Source organism: Vombatus ursinus, unplaced genomic scaffold (genome assembly GCF_900497805.2).
Source record: "Vombatus ursinus unplaced genomic scaffold, bare-nosed wombat genome assembly UNPS02014158.1, whole genome shotgun sequence".
NCBI lineage: Eukaryota > Metazoa > Chordata > Mammalia > Diprotodontia > Vombatidae > Vombatus > Vombatus ursinus.
The window spans coordinates 416,633-435,410 of NW_020953936.1; the positions used below are offsets into that span (position 1 = coordinate 416,633).

Genomic DNA, 18,778 nt, shown 5'->3' on the forward strand with positions numbered 1-18,778 from the left:
TCTCAAAAAGTGCAGAGGACTAAGAGGAAAGGTAGGTCTTGGTGACAACTTTGCCAGTAACAATCTGTATAACTTTGGGCAATTAATCATGTATTCATTAAGTGCCTACTATGTGCTAGATCCTGGACAAATCACTTTGCCATTCTAGATCTCTGTTTCTTCATCTGAAAAATGTTAGACTATATTGGATTTCTCAGGTTTCTTCCAGCTCTAAAATACATGTTTCTGCAAGTGTCTAGAGTATTTGCATTCAGTTATCTTATTATAATATTTTATATAGATTTCTATTATTTATAAGATTATGCACAAGTACTCGGGTGTAATTGTCCCTTTAATTAACCTATATGTAGTTTCCATTGTGTTGTAATAAAATCACCTCAGCTTCCTCATGTGCAAAATGAGAATTTCATTAAGATAATCTCTAAGCTCCCTTCTACTGCTACAACTCTTTTTTTCCTAATCCCATTATACCTATCTGTGTACATGGCTTTGAAAAGAATATGGTTTAAATCAAGCTGCTGAAAATAACTACATGTAGTAAAAATCTGATAGAACACAATTAGCCTATAAGATCAGTAATAGCTCTATCCTATACCAGTGTTTAAAATTCTTGTTATTCATTTTCATTTGTTAAATGTTTTTAACATAAAGTTTTGGATCTAAGACATAGCTAAATATTTTATTATGTTCATATCATCCATGGAGTAGAATAAATTAGCATGATATTAATGTGTGAAGTTATGAGACCTAGTTCAGAAATTCCTTACTATTATTAATTACTGGGATTTGTTTTTATTTACAGAATGCCCTTTTCAGTTGCATTAGCCAAAATGAAAGTAAGTATTTTATTTAAAGTTATACAACAAAAACTCTTAAAACAAAAGCAGTTCAGAGAGCACAAGTTAAGGGTTATTTGTATTGTGAGAAGCCTTAGCACTGTAGTTCAGAGTGAAGATCAAAATGAATGAGCAATAATAGCATTATTCTCATGATCGGAATTAAAGTGTCTTGGCTTATTAGGCCATCTTTTCTCTGGGGAACTCAGAGCAGTGACATTTATAATATCTCCTTTGTCCTAAAAATAGACCTATGAAACAGGGAACTTACAAGTGTTAGAAAAAGACCATTTAGAGGTAATGAGTGAATAAATATGATCATTCGCAAGAGCTGAACTATCTTCCCTCTCTTGAATAATGCTTCCCATAATACTTGGTGTTCTCAGATGGTCATTTCCACCACAGTACTCTGAAGGTGAACTTTTTAAAAATATATTTTTTCCATTATTCCTTTTATTTGTTCTCTAGCTTGTTTTTTCTTGCTTTCCAGTGACCTGTCTCCTACCCTTGGCACTAACATAGCATTACTGGTTGCAGACTGAAGGAATGGAGGCAATGGTAATGAGCACTCCTCTGGACCAGTGGTTCTGAAAGTGTGGTCCAGCCCCTTCCCCGCAAAGGTCCCTGAGACCTTTTCAGGGGGTCTGCAAAGTCAAAACTATTTTCACAATAATACTAAGACATTTTAATTTCTAATACAATACATATTGATAAGATACAACGCATGTAAACAAAAGCTCTTTTGGAAGGAATCCTCAATTTTTAAGAGTATAAAGGGTTCCTAAGACCACAAAGTTTGAGAACCACTGCTAGATACTTCTCTATGTTCTTTTAGAGGCTTGCCTTTTATGAAGGATAGTGAATACTACAGTACTATGGTGCTGCAATTTAATATTCTACCAAGAAAAGAAGCGTAAGTTAAAAATTTGTGTACTTCACTTATCCATAGATCACTGAGGCTACAACCTTAGCTGTCCAGGATACAGCTAACAGTCAGTAAGCAAAAAGCCTTTGAAAAGCCAAAGCAGATGTCTCATAGGACATAACCAAGCCGTAATTCAGAGACTTTTTATTTTAGACACAAGTCTAACAAGCCTAGTTATCTAGTTTTCCAGTTCATGCAGATTAGAAATAGTCAATTAGAAACAGAGAAAGATTTTGTTACTATAATAATAGTGAAAAAGTAAAGCTAGCAGCTGCTACCAAGAGAGGAAAAAGAAAAATTTATAAAAAGCAGACCTGTGGGTCAGTTAGTATTGAGTTATATAGCACTGAACACCAAGAGGCAGAGATATGTATGATTCTGTTATCTAATTTAGAAAAAATTATTTTAGAAAATTTTCAGAAATTTTATTTTAATATTATTTTAGAAAAACTTCCAAGTCATTTCATTGCTTTTTTTTTTTTTAAGTGCTTTGGTGTTTAAAACAGTAAGCTTTAGTTATCTGGAAAATTCACCTTTGTGTAATACTTCATTCTTTGCTCTAGAATCCCAGATAAATGAGGTATTATTGAATAAGTTTTTCACCTATAAGGTACCTGTAGCTGTACCTTCTTTCAGGAGAAAGGAAGAACAAGGGAGTGAAAGATAATGAGTTCCGTTTTAGACATATTGAGTCTGAGATGTCTCTGGCACATCCAGTTTGTAATGTCCAGTAGGTAATTGGTGATGTGGGATCGAAAATCAGAGAAGAGACTGGGACTGGATATATATAGATCTAGGAGAGCTGATAAGGTCACCAAGAATGTAGAGAGAGAGAGAAGAGTAGGGGACCCAGGACAGCCTTGAGGAACACCTAGAGTTGGGTGTGATCTGGATGATGATCCAGCAAAAGAAACTGAAGAGTAATCAGTCAGGCAGGAGGAAAATCAAGACTGTAGTGCCATGAGAGCCCATAAAGGAGAAAGTATTAAGGAGAGGGTGGTCATAGTTTCAGTGCATCAGATAGGTCAAAAAAGATGAGGACTGAGAAAAGATGATTCAATTTGAAAATTATAAGATCATTGGCAATTGTTGAGAGAGCAGTTTCTGTTGAGTGATGAGATTGTGAAGGACTTTTGAGTGGATGGAAGGAAAGGAAGTAGAGTCACTGAGTATAGGGTTTTGTTTTTTTTTTTTTTCTAGGCATTTGAGAAAGAAAAGAGAAATATGGAATGAGAGCTTGAAGAGATGGTGGGATCCAGTGAAGTTTTTTTAAGAATAGGGAACACTTGAGTATTTTTGAAGGCAGTTGGGAAGGAATCGGTCGATAGGGAGAGATGAAGAGGGGCAATAATTGAGGCTGCACTCTGTCGAAGAAGCCAGAAAGGGGATGGAATCAAGTTCTCATCTGGAGCGAGCAACCTTGGCAAGAGGGGCCTTCTTGTTGTTAGAAACTGGGGGATAGAGGACAGTGGGAGACATGGGAGATGATGTCATGGGGGGTTTGAGATAAGGAAGGGCGGAAAAGGGAGCTCTTGTTGAATGGCCTCAATTTTCTGAGTGAAGAGGCGTAGTCCTCAGCTGAAAGCGAGGAAGGGAGGTGCGAGAGGCTTGATGAAAGCAGAGAAAGTTTGGAAATGCTTTTGTGGAGAGTGAGATAGGGAATCTATTAGATAAGAATAAGCAAAACCTCTTTGGAAGGTTTAAGAAATGTGACTAGTGCAGTGACCAGTCATAACTAGAGAACACTGATGCTGAGGTATGTTTCCTCCCTCTTGGCAGAGAGGTGATGGACTCGAGGTGCAGAATAAGACATTTTCAGATAGTGTTTCTTGGCTTCCCTGCTGAGCTTCATCACTCTCCCGTAATCTAGTTCATTTTATTCATCTAGCAAGTAGCTTACTTTTTGAATATAACACACATTAATGTTACGTCTATTCTAAGGCTCACCCCCAACACCCTAACATCTCTTTATTATCCACATTATACCCTTGCTAATTATCTGAACTTTAACACCTCTTCCTTTATTTTATCCTTGTTTCACTGACACCCAATAATAAAAAATCCCTCTTAGCTTCATCATCTGTCTAGAGATCCCTCCTGTATCTATCCCTTATGACTCCCCTCTTCTGCATCTCTTCCCCACCTCTTCAACTCCTCTTTTAGTTCTTCCCAAGTCCCCAGGCCTAGTGTTTCCCTGATTTAATACACAGAGACATTTTTCTATTTACTGTGTATTTTTACCTTGACTTTATCTATTCACTTGGATCTCAGTGACTGTTAACACTTTAAAGCAAGACTGAAACTTCTTCCCCTTCTATAGAGTTCTAATGACACACTTCAGTTAGGAACCATGCAAAAGTACCTAACAGCTCCATTAGGAACGTTTTTTCTTATTAGGCTTCAGTAATTACCATTATCTAATTTTCTAACCTTACTATTCATGAACATCTCTTGTACCTACTAGTTATGGCTACCTAACAGTTTTGCTTTCAGGTGTTTTCTTCATATAAGATTTTTCCTTAGCTACCATTACATTTTGTTTTAAACATAGAAAGGCAGCAGTTTCATTGTCTTGTAGCCTCATTGTTATAATGCCTTTATTATTAATGAATGCATTTCCATTTGAATTTCTTACCTTTTCCTCCCTCCCAGTGGGCTCAGTTTGTTGTAGTTATGCTGGTCATCACACAAACTGCCGGGAATACTGTCAAGCCATTTTTCGAACAGACTCTTCTCCTGGTCCATCTCAGATCAAAGCAGTTGAAAGTTATTGTGCATCTATTAGCCCACAGTTAATACACTGTGTGAACAACTACACCCAGTCTTACCCAATGAGGAATCCAACAGATAGTAAGTAAAATAAGAATGCTGTTTCTGGTGTCATGATTTATGTAATCTTTGTAGAGAAATGAAATAACATTCTAAAAGAATTCTGAAGTCTGTGCTAGTTAGGTACATTGGCCGGCACAGATGGGCTGCAGTCTTCATCAGTGGACTGAATTTACACCCTGGAGTTCCCAAAATTGATGAAATCATAGGTTCAGAAACCTTCCTTCTTGCCCCATCCCACCCCCCAAAAAAACAGGTTATGAACGTATGTTATTATGGAAAAGCATTTATTGAATATCTACTTTGTACAGTATACTACAGGAAATAGTTTTGACAGTAATATAAAGAAAGGTAGCCTATGCCCTCAGGAGCTTTCTGGCTCAGAGAGAGGAGGGAAAAAGAATATAGTCACAGATAAAGATAGCTTTTTTGTTGTTGTTGCTAATAATAATATTGCAACTACTTAGCACCAATCACAGTGCTTTACAGTTTACCAATCCCTTTCCTTCAGCCCTGTGATGTGCATAATACAAGTATTATTTTTCCCATTTTACATGTGAGAAAACCAAGGTTCAGCAAGACTAAGGGACTTACTGTTGGTCAAATTGCAGAAGGGTAATGGGAATATTCTGGAAACTCTGGTCCCCAGCTCAGCTCTCTTGCTTTCTGTGTTACTCTAACAAAGTCCCTTCATTTCTCTCATTCTCATTTTCTTTATACTGTAAAACAGTTGGATGACATGATGCCTAAGATCCCTCCAGTTTTAAATCTTATGATCCTTCTTCCCTACACCATGCCACCTCATCTCTTGTCAGAATGCCTGATGGTTTACCCATTAGTTAATCTTCCCTATGTGATTTTTTTTATGAGAGATGGCAGAAAGCAGCAACACAATACCAAGTTTTTCTTCTTCTTTCCTTGCCTGCTCTCTAATAGAAGTAGTTAGACAGAGTGAAGTCATCACAGACAGAAACAAAAGAAATAGAGGACATACCAGAACCCCAAATTGGTAAATTAGATCTTATATACCTGAAAATGAACACTAGCCCACATGCCCCAGTTCTAAATCAAATGTCAGATGAAACAAGGCAATAGATATGAAGAGTAATGAAATATCTTCAGACTTTCTCTAACTTTTTTTTTCAAGTTTTCTTGGGACTCTGTAAAGGAATTCTAAGTATTTTTCATTTCATAGATATTCTCCTAGCTTAAGGATATAAGAACTGGGAGGGGCATAGGGTTGGCCTTAATAAACATGGCTGAAGTCAAAACAGATTTAAAGAACTAAATAAAATTTTGGTGGACTTAATGATTTTCAAAAATTATTTGTAAATCTGGCATTCCCTAGGAAAAAAATTAGATGTGAAAACTCATCCAATTGCTGGTTTTCAGACTATTCTATACACTTATTCTATTCTGCCTAATGTATATCTTTTAGAAGGTCTCACACATACCCCTGCCCCACCCCACTCTTTCCCAGAAATTTTCAGTAGCTTACCCTTTCCTTAAAGATAAATTCTAGGGGCAGGTAGGTGGCGCGGTGGATAGAGCACCAGCCCTGGATTCAGGAGGACCTGAGTTCAAATCTGGCCTGAGACACATAACACTTACTAGCTGTGTGACCCTGGGCAAGTCACTTAACCCCATTGCCTAGCCAAAAAGAAAAAAAAAAAGATAAATTCTAGACTGCTTAGTTGACGTGGAAGGTACTGCACAGTGTGGTCTGATCTCCTTTTCCAGAACTCTCTCTCACTACTCTCTCTTACCTTACACCTTAGCCAAACTAAACTCGTTTCCATTTTGGGATAAGTCCTATGCTCTTGCAGGACATCTGCCTGGAATGCCCTTCTCTTTATCTCTACTACTTCAGAATCCCTACCTACAGCCTTCAAAGAACAGCTCATGTGACAACTCTTCCAGAAAGCTTTCCCTGATTCCTCCTCTCCTGGTGGTAATGATCTCTAGTCTAAACTCAACACTCAGAACTTCTTTTATGTACTTGCCATCTAAAGCTATTTGTGGCTTATTATCCATATTAAATTATAATCTTTAGGGCAGGAGCTATTTCTTCCCCAATCCCTAGTATAATTGGTGTTGTAAAAGACTTAATTGAGCCTTTATATTCCATCAATTTAGGTTTATATTGCTGTGATAGAGCTGAAGACTATGCCTGCCAAAATGCTTGCAAGAGAATTCTTATGTCAATGAAGACAGAACTTGAAATAGTGGATGGACTCATAGAAGGTTGTAAAACAATGCCTCTGCCACAGGATCCACTCTGGCAATGTTTTCTTGAAAGCTCCAGGTCTGTTCACCCTGGCGTCACTGTGTATCCACCTCCTTCAACAGGCCTCGATGGAGCCAAATTACATTGCTGTTCTAAAGCAAATACTTCCACATGTAGGTCAGTATTGCTTTTTTCTTTATTAAAGCTGCTGGAAAGCAACACAATAATAAGTGACTTTAAACATCCAAAACTTTAAATAAATATCTTAAGTCCTGCAGTTTTAACACTATAAAGGCTTTGGGACAAGGACTAGAAAAAAATCAGAATATTTAGTGGTCTTGGACCTGAATGACAGCAACAAATTTTAAAAGTATGACCTTGAATATATTACCATTGCGTTTGTGAATGACTAGAACAAAGATTTCTTCATAGCAAAAAGTTAATGATAATTTAGACCTGGGGGATAGACCAAACAACCTCCCGAGGTTCTATGAGTATCAGTCATTCCACCTCTTCCTCCATTTTTCCTTCACAATATATGATGCTGTTAGGATTTTCAGCTTCTGCATTCTCTCTCTATTCCTAACTTCATTATTATAGGAGACTGTCTTTTGAGCAACAAAACCTCAGAGACTAAAATCAGCACTTGCTTTGCCTTAGGTTCCATAACTAGATTCTGAAATTAGAAAATATTTTTAAAGTACCTTATTCCTTCCCTATCAGAACAGTGACATTGTTTTCAAATACTGAAATAGATCTATGATACCTATTTTTTTAATTAATTTATTTATTTTTAGTTTTCAACACTCACTTCCACAAGATTTTGAGTTCCAAATTTTCACCTCATCTCGCCTCTCCCCCCAACCCAAGACAGCATGCATTCTGAATACCCCCTCTGCTCGTAATCTGCCCTCCCTTCTATCTCTCCCCCTCTTCTGTTATCCCCTTCCCCTTCAGTTTTCCTGTAGGGAAGGATAGATTTCTGTACCCCATTTCCTGTATATCTTATTTCCCAGTTGAATATGAAAACAATTTTTTAACTTTTGTTTTTAAAATTTTGGGTTCCAAATTTTCTCCCTTCCTCCCTCCTCACCCATCCTCATTGAGAAGGCAAGCAACTTGATACAGGTTATACATGTGTAGTCATGCAAAACACTTCCATAGTAGCCATATTGTGAAAAACTAAGTATATTTCCCTTCATGTGATGTCTATTTTCATGATCATGTGAGACGCTGGTCCAAGTCCTCACATAAATTTGCTGCACAATGTGTATAAGGTCTTCCTCACAAGAGGAGCAGTGGAGCATTCAGGCTGTCTCTTCACCCTGTCTGTCTAACCAGCCTGCCTTCTTTTTAGGTAACATATTTTGCTAATGGCATCCTTTACTCCTGCTAATATTTGAAGTCCCTTATTTGTGATATATTATTTCTGCTTATACCCACCTTGTGCAGATCCATTGCCCTTTGCATGATACTCATTTTCAATTCATCAGAGACTGGTGTTTCCATATGTCATAGCTATATGACATATTAAGATAATGGGCCTTTGTTTTGGAGAGAAGTTTGGAGTCATTAAAGGAACTTTATAATTTCCTTGAAGGCATCCAGCCTGTTCCTCTCCTTCCATTTAATTTTGGACCCAGTTTATCCATTATACAATGCAATTTAAATGCAACTCTGGATACTTCCTAGACTTTATTGTTTGTTAATCACTGAACATGTGTTGAAAATGTAAAGTTAAGTCTTCATTGTACAAAAGCTATCACATGTAGGCCATCTTGGGATCCTCAGTTGTTATATATCTTTAAGCGCAAAGTCACTTATTCAGTGAGATGCAAGTAGATTTCATATCTTGACTTTTGGAGAACCTAAAATTTAGATAACATTGCATTTTATTAAGAGGCGGTTCTATTATTATACAAAGAACTTAGCACACAGTTATCTTTAAATTCATAGTCTTTTGGGTTTAAAAGATGATAATAGTCATCCAAATTGCTTCTTTTCTCACTGTAAAACATCAGAATATGTCTTCTGAAGCTAGAGATTTGGAAAAAATGCTCCTTCTCTTCTCCTCGATTTTTTGTCTTGAATTGGGATAGGAACTAGACCTGTGATATCATTGATATGGGGAAGTCCCAGTGTGGACCTGAGAAGCAAGACTTGAACTGAGATTCTTCTAGCTCTCCTATTGAATCGGTGGTGCTCTCTCCCAAACCCAAGTCAAACAGAATTAATCTGGTACCTGGAACCAGAAACCGATGGAGCCGTGAGCTGTTTCCCAAGGCTCTCTGTATCACCTAGGATGCTGCTGTGTCATGACCTGCACATGAAAGCAAGGGCCCTGAGAGTTTATAGGGAGCCCGTTTTCTGATCACCAGGTTTATTGGTCAAGCATGCTCATGGCAGGACAACCATTCTGGGAAGAGGCCTGAGAGCCTCACTATAGCTTCTCTCAGTTATAATTAAAACTATTGTTCTGACAGTATTTTCTTCCTCTGTATTTTATAAAGGCTTCATTCTAGGGTTTTGGTTTTAGGTAAGTCAGGTATTTATTCATACCTAGACCTGTGATTTGATTTGTGTAGAAATTTCCAGGGGACCAATATCCTTATACCAAGGGTGGGGAACCTGTGGCCTGGCTTCACCCCTATCCTATACTGATGCCAATTGGCACCTTTTCTGCAATTTAGGTTCTGGGAGCTACTTGGGGCACTGAATGGTTAAGTGATTCACTGAGGGTCACACAGCCAGTATGTGTCAGAAGCAGGACTGGAATTTAGCTCTTCTTGATTCCAAGACCAGCTAGCTCTCTATCCATTATACCACACTTCCTCATGTCTATTTCTACATTTTCTGTTATGTGACAGGCTTTTTGAAATGGTCTTTATGAAACTGTTACAACACATTGTATTTTAAATGTTTATCTAACTCTTCTAATTAGCCAAATGTAAATTTGTTTCAGGGAACTATGCACTAAGCTTTATAGCATGAGCTGGGGCAATACACAAAGCTGGCAAGAGTTTGATCGATTTTGTGAATATAATCCAGTAGAAGTTTCCATGCTGACCTGTTTAGCAGATGTTCGAGAGCCTTGTCAGTTGGGCTGTAGAAACCTTTCTTACTGCACTAATTTTAACAACAGGTAGGAAACAACAGGTAGTATGTAGTTTTGTAAGGAATTCTCATGTTGTAAATGAAAATATACTTTTATTGTAAATTTGTTTTGTTGGTAGAATGAGTAAAAAAACCAAACCCTTAACTTGACTGAATTTTTATTTGGTTATAAGAAAATACCCCCTTTGATTTCCTCTTAAGACTGAAATGGTAAATCTAAATGGGAAATGGTTCAAAATGGTAAGCCAACTTTCAATTAGGAAACGTAATAGTCGAATTTCTAAATCATGGAAAATACGTCATCAGGATATTAAAGTTCTTTGAAGTTGTTTCACGGGTAACACCATTTGTTGGTCCGGAGAACCCAGGAGGGCTCCTAAAACTAACAGGTGTTCTAACAGGTTCACTTTTGATCCAGTCAGACAGGAAGACAGCTTCAGAGGGCTTAAATAAGCTTACTTTTTCTAGTCTAGTGTTCTCAAAAGGGTTGCTGATAATGGGAGCACCAGCTCCTACAGCATTCCCTAATCCTACTTCTCACAGGGGCGGGCGAGAATACAAGTACAACTCGTTCAAGATCCCCTAAGCCTCATTGGGGGCCAATTGAGGCAAGCACACAGATTCCCCCCAAGCCTTGATGAGGACCAATCAAGGCAGGCACATGCATTCCTCTACACATTACCCAAATCCCCAAAATGGGTTCCCCCCTTACTGATCACTGCCCACTTGCTTTATCGGGCAAAAAACAAAGAAAGTATCTTGCTAACATTAAGCTCACAGGTTAACTTTAGCACTATCATCATGACCTAGCACAGCACAGGTGTACATCATGTCATCCCTATATCTCACTGTGTAAGCGTGGTGGAGATGTTTTCAACCATTATTCATGGGAAATATTATCTAGGATCCTAGAACTGTTATCTAAAAAGGAATAACAAAATCTTCCTCACACACACTAAAATTCACCTTAGTTATAGAAGTATACTAAAATACACTGAGAATTTAAATGTAATGATATAGCCATTTGTTCCCAAGCTGTAAACCATGGAATTATTGTAAAGCATCTATGAATTCATATGTAAATCTATAAATAAGCAATCATACCTTTTTAGATAATCGAATAAATATTGTCTTACACATTACTATTTTCATCTGTATATAATTGTGACTAATGATGTTACAAATTCATTTTAAAATGATATTGAGTTCATAGGAACTTTTTTGTTGTGTATTTTTTCAATCAGTGAATCAGTACATTTTTCAGAGCTTATTCACTTCAGGATGACACAGCTTGTGCTCTTCAAATTACTTTGAGTAAGTGTATTGTGATATTTTTACAGCTAGTTTTAAAATATTAGGAAATAAAAGTCTAACTTAAAAATAGAAAAATAAATTTTTAGATGTGTTGAAAATATTTTTTAAAATATTGTTGAGTATGTCAAGTTATTTATTGAAATATAAAGTCCTAGAAATTATTATGGGAATCTTTTGAAAAATTGGGTCTTGTCATGTTAACCAAGAAAACACTATTTTATTAAGTTGAAGTTGTAGTCTCATATAATTTTATTTGATTCTTCTTTTCAGGGTTTCATATGATTTTCCATTGACTTAAATTCATTTTTCAGTGTTGCATTGTGTACATGCACTGGTATTGCTGTAATTTGCCATGGCATTTGGCTGGAAGGAACATCATTGTCACCACATGTGACTTTTTCTTTTCAGGCCAACAGAGCTTTTCAGGAGTTGTAATGCTCAATCGGACCAAGGAGCCATGAACGACATGAAGCTATGGGAAAAAGGAAGCATAAAAATGCCATTCATAAACATACCTGTTCTGGACATTAAAAAATGTCAACCTGAAATGTGGAAAGCAATTGCTTGCTCTCTCCAGATTAAACCTTGTCATAGCAAATCCAGGGGAAGCATTATTTGCAAGTAAGTCTTTTTAAATAATCTTAACATTACAGATTGGGATCATAGTGTTAGTTATTTAAATGATAATTACTATAGTGAGAACTTGCCTTCTACTAAAGCACTTTTGAGGATCCATGATTTCATCACTCTGGAAATTCCTTCCCTGACATAAATCACAACTCTTCTTAGCCTTGATAGATGATTTTTGTGAGGTCCTGTATCTGAAAAATACACCTTGCAGAGGCACCCTCTTTGTAATAAACTTCTCCAAACTGTGGATGACAGTAATATAGTTTGATGGTGATATGTGTTGGATAGTTTAGGCAGTCAGACCTTTTAGGCATTCACCTTCATGGAGCTGCACCCTAAGAGATCCATCTTGAGGTTGATGTGAATGGTATGATTTTGTGCATAATGTTTTTCTCTTCAGATCTGATTGTATAGAGATTCTTAAGAAATGTGGAGATCACAATAAGTTTCCTGAAGACCACACAGCTGAAAGCATTTGTGAGCTTCTGTCTCCTACAGATGACTTGGAGAACTGTATACCTTTAGATACATATCTTAGTAAGTAACATTTCTGTATAAGAGTTCAAATATGCTTTAATTATTTATTTATTTATTTATTTCTGGTGGTATTTATTTTTAACAAGCCTCCTTTATGTAACACAAAATAATTTTTAAAAAAAACCCCAATTATAAATTCCAGTTTGATGTTTTTAATCTAAGAAAATATTTTAGACATGCCATTACTATCAATGTAATCAGAAAGAAATGACCATTTATTATTCATTGTTCTCTTTTAGTATTAAATTTCTTGATTTTGAATCTTGGTAGATTAGGATAAAGGTAAGTATCCTTGGGGGCAGCTAGGTGGCGCAGTGGATAGAGCACCGGCCCTGGATTCAGGAGGACCTGAGTTCAAATCCAGCCTCAGACACATAACACTTACTAGCTGTGTGACCCTGGGCAAGTCACTTAACCCCATCGCCTAGCCAAAAAACAAAAACAAAAACAAAGATAAATATATCCCTTGACTAGTAGAATTTTTACATCTTCTCTAGGGAAGAGATCTTGGCCATTAAATAGATTTCTATTAGTGACTCCTATTGTCTCAATATCCTTCATTATTAAATTAGAGATTTGTTATGCTCAAAAAATATGTTGGATCCCTAATGTAATTCAATCATACTTTAAAAAAAATGAAACCTTTTAGTCTTCCTTTACACTCTTCCCCTTCATGCATTTGACATTACAGACAAACTGGATCAGTTGGTGGTTGACCTGCCATGGCCTACGCATTCCCAACTTTGTCATTCGCCCATAGTTTCTCCCCATGACCCGGACAAGCTCTGTTAATTTCTGCCTGCCAAAACCCCTCTTCCTTCACAGCTCAGTTCAGGTGTCATCTCTTCTGTGAAATCTTCCCTGATTTTCTCAGTTGTGAGTGTTCTGTTCATCATATTTTCTTATGGCACTTTTGCTACATTTCTCCTTTGTCCTAATGGCATTTTACCTCAGATTATACTTGTATGCATGTTATATTTCAGGATCTATGTTATTTTATCATCTGTATGTCTCCAGTACCTAGCACAGTGCCTTAGATGTGAACTAATGTGTTTGATGAATTAAAATGAATAAACTAGGTTTTTATTTCCTTCACAAAAGAATTATTTACTCCACAGAGGAGTTCACAATAGGCTACTAAGGATAACAAGACATCTACCCCCCACCCCCAATGTATTTAACATGATTTGGTACATTAAAATTAGATTTGTACATATGTTTTTTTTCCAGAAACTTGTTTGTTACACAAAGTAGTCATATAATACTACATGGCTTTAGATGACTCAGTTTAGATAAAGTTGCTGTAAAGAGAAAAAAAAAAAGCAAAAGTAGCATCCTAACACTTGACTTGGAGAAGTCTCTCTTGTTTTATAGCCACAGATAAATATACAGACAGTTCTCTCTTTATGTAAATTTATGTTGCAAATTCAACTTAATATAAAGAATTCTGAAAGAAATCCACATTCCAAAAAACACCTATGTTAACTTTACCGTACAGTACTGTGCTCTTTCTTTCCACTCTTCCCCTCTGCTCAGCAGCACCAGTCCTCACAACCTCCCTCACAACCTACCACACCCCATCCCCAGAAAAAAACACTAAAAATAAACTCTGATTGCAAGCAAGAGAATAGACACATTAAGAGACTGCCATGACTGCTAGGTCAGCGTGTGGCTTGAAACCTCCAGCACCTAGAGAGGAGACCTTTGCCCTGCTGTGCCTGCATGTCCACCCCATGTGTCTGTCTGTCTTCAGTCCATCTATGCTCAGTACTGCCCTTCTCCACCCCCCCATCCACCCCCCCACCTCCCCACCTGCCTTCTCTCAGGCCCAGCCAGGCCTCTTGCTCTCTCTTCTCTTTTCCCATCCCCCACACATCCTTGAACCATGTGCCTCCATAGGTAGGCAGCCCCCCTTCCTTTCTCCCTCCCTCCATTCCCCACATCTGCAGGCAAATTTGCATTATGTAAAAATCGCTTTACATAGAGGTCTCTTTAGGTAAAGCCAGAACTGTTTGAATAATCTGTTGAAAATCTATAGTACTGCCTTTTAACTAAGTGTGTATCACAAGTATCAAAACATTGTTAAGTAGGTCAAAACTAAATTTCTTCCAAAAAGTTAACTATTTTCAGTATTAATAAATGTTTCTTAACTGGAAACAACTTCTTCTGAACCAGCCCCCCCCCCCCCCTTTGAATGATCCTAGCAACTAAAATCTTAAATTTCCACATATGGTATTCACTAGCCCCCTGCTGACTACCCAAGTCCCTCAGTCCTTTGATCTGTAATGTACTGTCCTCTATATCTATAATACCATTATTTTTAAAATATAACTAGAGCTGGCAGTAGCAGTAACTGCTGTGAAAAGTCTTTGATTTTTCAAAATGAACATATACTAAATATAGGGGGAGGGATGGTGCTCCTTTGACTGAGCTCCTAAATTCTTCGAGGAATACTGTTCTGAAGAATGAATTTATTACATATGAATTTTGGAATTCTATTGAGTAGATTGCAATCAAGGGACCTATATTTGTATATATTGTAATATATCTGGAAAATTACTAGGCTGAAATTAACACAGAGAGGCAGATGATCTCATTAGATAAAGTACATGTATATATTTTACATATATGGAAGTTTTGATTTGATTGAGTCAGTCATCCCATCCCACTTAAAATAACCAACAAAACGTTGCCTCTGGTATCTTTAATCGTTGACTGTGTCTTTATTGAATCATTCAGTCAAAGCTATTAAACTCATGAGCACCTTGTGAGTGTGGCTGGTTCAGAAACCATCATCGGTCAAGTGTCAGATAGCAGTTCTAGCCAAGTCCTGAAAGGGCATTGCTCTGGAGTCCCCCTCTTGGGGCTAGGTGTACACTAGTTTAATGCTTTTGACTAAATGATTCAATAAAGACACACTCAACTATTAAAGATTCCGGAGGCAAAGTGTTTTGTTGGTTACTTTAAGAGGGGAGAGCTTAGTGCTTGATTGCCTCAGTTAACCCCCACCCTTACATCTGTGAGGGGTAGGAGCAGTATGACTTGTCTGCACTGTTTCAGAGGCCACCCTGACCAAGTGACTGTGTTAGAATGTATTTCTTCTAGGATAAGATACAAACACCAGAACTGCATTGTGGCTCCATCTTATTTCACATGTTCCCCGTTGTGAACGCCGTCTGTCTTCTCTCTCTCTCTCTCTCTCTCTCTCTCTCTCTCTCTCTCTCTCTCTCTCTCTCTCTCTCTCTCTCTCTCTCTCTCTCGCTCACTCGTCACAAGGTGCCTTTGTGTCTGGAGTGCACCACCCCCTCACCTCTACTTCCTACAATCCTTCCCTTTCTTCAGCTGTTACCTTCTTGTTAGTGCTCCTTCCTTAAATTGCCTTTTATTTCTCTGTATCTTCTTTGTATCCCGACTGGAATGCTTGATGTTCCTTCTTGCATTTTTTTTGTGTATACTCGTGCCTAGCATCACAACTTAGCACGTTTTTATTTGAGACACACCTGTGATGGAAAACCCCTTTACCAATGAAGAGCTAAGCCTACTCTGAAATTTGCATTGCCTTGCCAGTCTGTAAGAGGCACAATTTGGACCCCAGGTCTTTCTGACTCCAAGATTGACTCTCTAATCAGTCCATTACACTGTCTCTCTAAACCCTATCATAATTTTACTTTTCACTAAAAGTGATCAAAGTAAATAGGAATAAAAAAGACAAATGAAAGTAATTTTTTTCTCTACTTGAACTTTTTAAAAATCACTGTCAGTGAACACAAATATATGTGCATTTAAAATGCCATTAAATTTTAAATTAAATAATTTTGTACATGGTAGATGTTTAATAAATGTCTGTTGAATTGAATTGATTATGGAGTTGGGTTCTGAGGCAATATAATTAAGCATGATTCAGCATAACAAGACAAATGGAATTAGTGAAGGGAGTAAATAAAGGCACTTGGCTTGTTGTGAGCACATGGAATGAAGGCCAGCTGCTGTTGGCTTCCCTTTCTGAGAGAATGTCTCTAGGGTGTCTGGAGAAGGTGACACAAAGTTTGCATTTTGACCACCTATTTCATAGTGCATTATACCTTATAGATGACCATAAAAGAAAAATCAAGAATAAAACAAGGTAGGCAATATCCAGATACATGCAAACTGTTAAATTGATCACCTATCCATTTAGAGGCTAAATACTTCGAAAGGGGAAAAAAACATTTAGGAAATTGGAAGTTATTTGAATTTCACATGAATGTTCTGCACATCTTATATTTTAGCAGCCTAGTTGCCACTTTAACACATTGAGTACAATTCAGCAAACATTTGTTAAGTACACATGATATACAAAAACCTATGATGAGTATCCTAGAGAGGTGCAAAAACAAAGTGTTTTTTGAAGTCTGAGAGGGATAAGAGAGGACCACCAGGAGAGGATCAGCTTCCCTGGGAAAGGAGCATTTGAGTTGGGCTTTAAATTATATAGCCACAAGGCAGAGGCAAGACACATTAGCATTTACTGTATAAACAAGGTCTGTCATCAAACTTACCATAAGGAATATGGCCCGTGGTAGAATGACTTCCCTCTTGGACATTAGCCCTTTTTAAATCAAATTCACTAATGAACCAAAACTTTAGATTGATTAACCAAAAGTCAAGCCAAGCTCTCTTTGTATTCATTACCTTATTTTTTATTTAAAATAGTATTCAAAATTCATAGGTCTCCCATTATTCCTCCAAGTCATTTAAACTATTTGCTATTGACTTTTCAGGGCCAAGTTCCTTAGATAGCATTGTAGAAGATGTTACTCATCCCTGTAACCCAAATCCTTGTTCTGCTAATGAATTATGTGAGGTGAATAGAAAAGGATGTCAGTCTGGTGATCCATGTCTTCCTTATTTTTGTGTTCAAGGTAAGCAGTATATGTTTATTTGTTCTTCAGATTTTGTATTTTAAATATAAATCGCAAATGACAGGACTTTCTCCCAAAAGAACATCATGCTAATTTTCTATACTTTCCTTGAAAATTACTTTCCCTCTCCTTATACTATCTCTGAAGTTCTTTTTTAAAAAGTGATAAAATGACTAATATGTAAATGTTGTACATGATTGCACATGTATAACCTGTATCTGATTGCTGTCTCAGGGAGGGGGGAGGGAAGGAAGGAAGAAATGGAATTTGGAACTCAAAACTTTAAAAAAAAAATCTTTAAAAATTGTTCTAACATGTAATTGGGGGGAAATAACCATTTTTCTTTGCTGTGTTAATATAACCATCTGCAAAATAAATGAAGAATGATCTCCAGAAGAAGAATCATTAAACCAGTAAAGAAGTCCATTGTTTTATTATGTCTCAATGGATAATCCTAAGGAGATAATCCTAAAGATCACAGGACTGGAATCAGAGGACCTTGGGTCAAATTCCAGCTGTCTTTCACCTTGGGTAACCTTGAACAAATCCCAGTTTCCTCGTATGTAAAATGATGAGGTTAGACTATATTTATTTCAAATGAGCCTTCTAGCTTGGCATCTTATGGGAGATCTAGTACAGTAGAAAGATCATCAGATTTGGAGTTAGAAAATTGGGTTCATATACCCCCCTCTGACACTTACTGTGCAACTTAACCTGTGTGACCTAGGGAAGTCACTTAATCTTTTTGGGTCTCAATTTCCTTATAGGTAAAATGGAAGTGTTGGACTAAATGGCCTCTAAAGGCCCTTCTAACTTTAAAACTATAATCCTGTGATTAATTTGTATGCTAGATTAGCCATGGAATCATGGTAGAACTGTTTAAGATTATGAATTAGTAGACATTTTTATTTTGTACTTTGAGACCAGATTTTAAAAATTACATTCAGAGAAGCACAGGCCTTTTAGGGGTGAATCTATTTTCAGATTCTTTGACTCATGCATTTAACTTAATTGAAAAGTTTATTTTTTGAAAACCAAGAAAGCCACTTTGGGATAGGAAAGTATGTATATGCATATATACACACAAATAAATATACACACATACATATATAGGCATGGGAAATTTTCATTATTAATCCTACCCAAATATTTGCACTTAGTAAAGAATTCCAAATTCTATTCCTAAATATTTTTACATGCTTATTTTTCAAATACTTGAAATTTATAGTTTTTGCTTTATGTACATTTACATTGCAAACTCGACTTTACATAAAGAAATTTAAAAAGAAAATCCGCTGTGCTCTTTCAGCTCCTGCCCCTCAGTTTGGCATTCTGTAGCCTTCTACCAAAAAATAGCCTAAAAAAGAGAACTAAAAAAACCCTCCAAGTGAAAGCAGAATGGAATTATGGAGAGACTGCCATCTCTACTGAATAGGAGATTTGGCTTGTGACCTCCAGCACTCGA

At 37.0% G+C, this 18,778-nt stretch overlaps 1 protein-coding gene across 1 annotated transcript in view; it reads left to right on the plus strand.

Annotated features, from left to right (window-relative positions):
* The window catches only part of RECK (reversion inducing cysteine rich protein with kazal motifs), a 74,401-nt gene that overhangs the window by 38,392 nt on the left and 17,231 nt on the right, over positions 1–18,778 (plus strand). Inside the window, exons 7-13 of the mRNA XM_027859124.1 lie at positions 803–836; positions 4,414–4,611; positions 6,727–6,994; positions 9,780–9,959; positions 11,654–11,866; positions 12,276–12,412; positions 17,173–17,313. Coding sequence (XP_027714925.1) covers positions 803–836; positions 4,414–4,611; positions 6,727–6,994; positions 9,780–9,959; positions 11,654–11,866; positions 12,276–12,412; positions 17,173–17,313 — 1,171 coding nt within the window. The remainder of the gene's footprint in view (positions 1–802; positions 837–4,413; positions 4,612–6,726; positions 6,995–9,779; positions 9,960–11,653; positions 11,867–12,275; positions 12,413–17,172; positions 17,314–18,778) is intronic.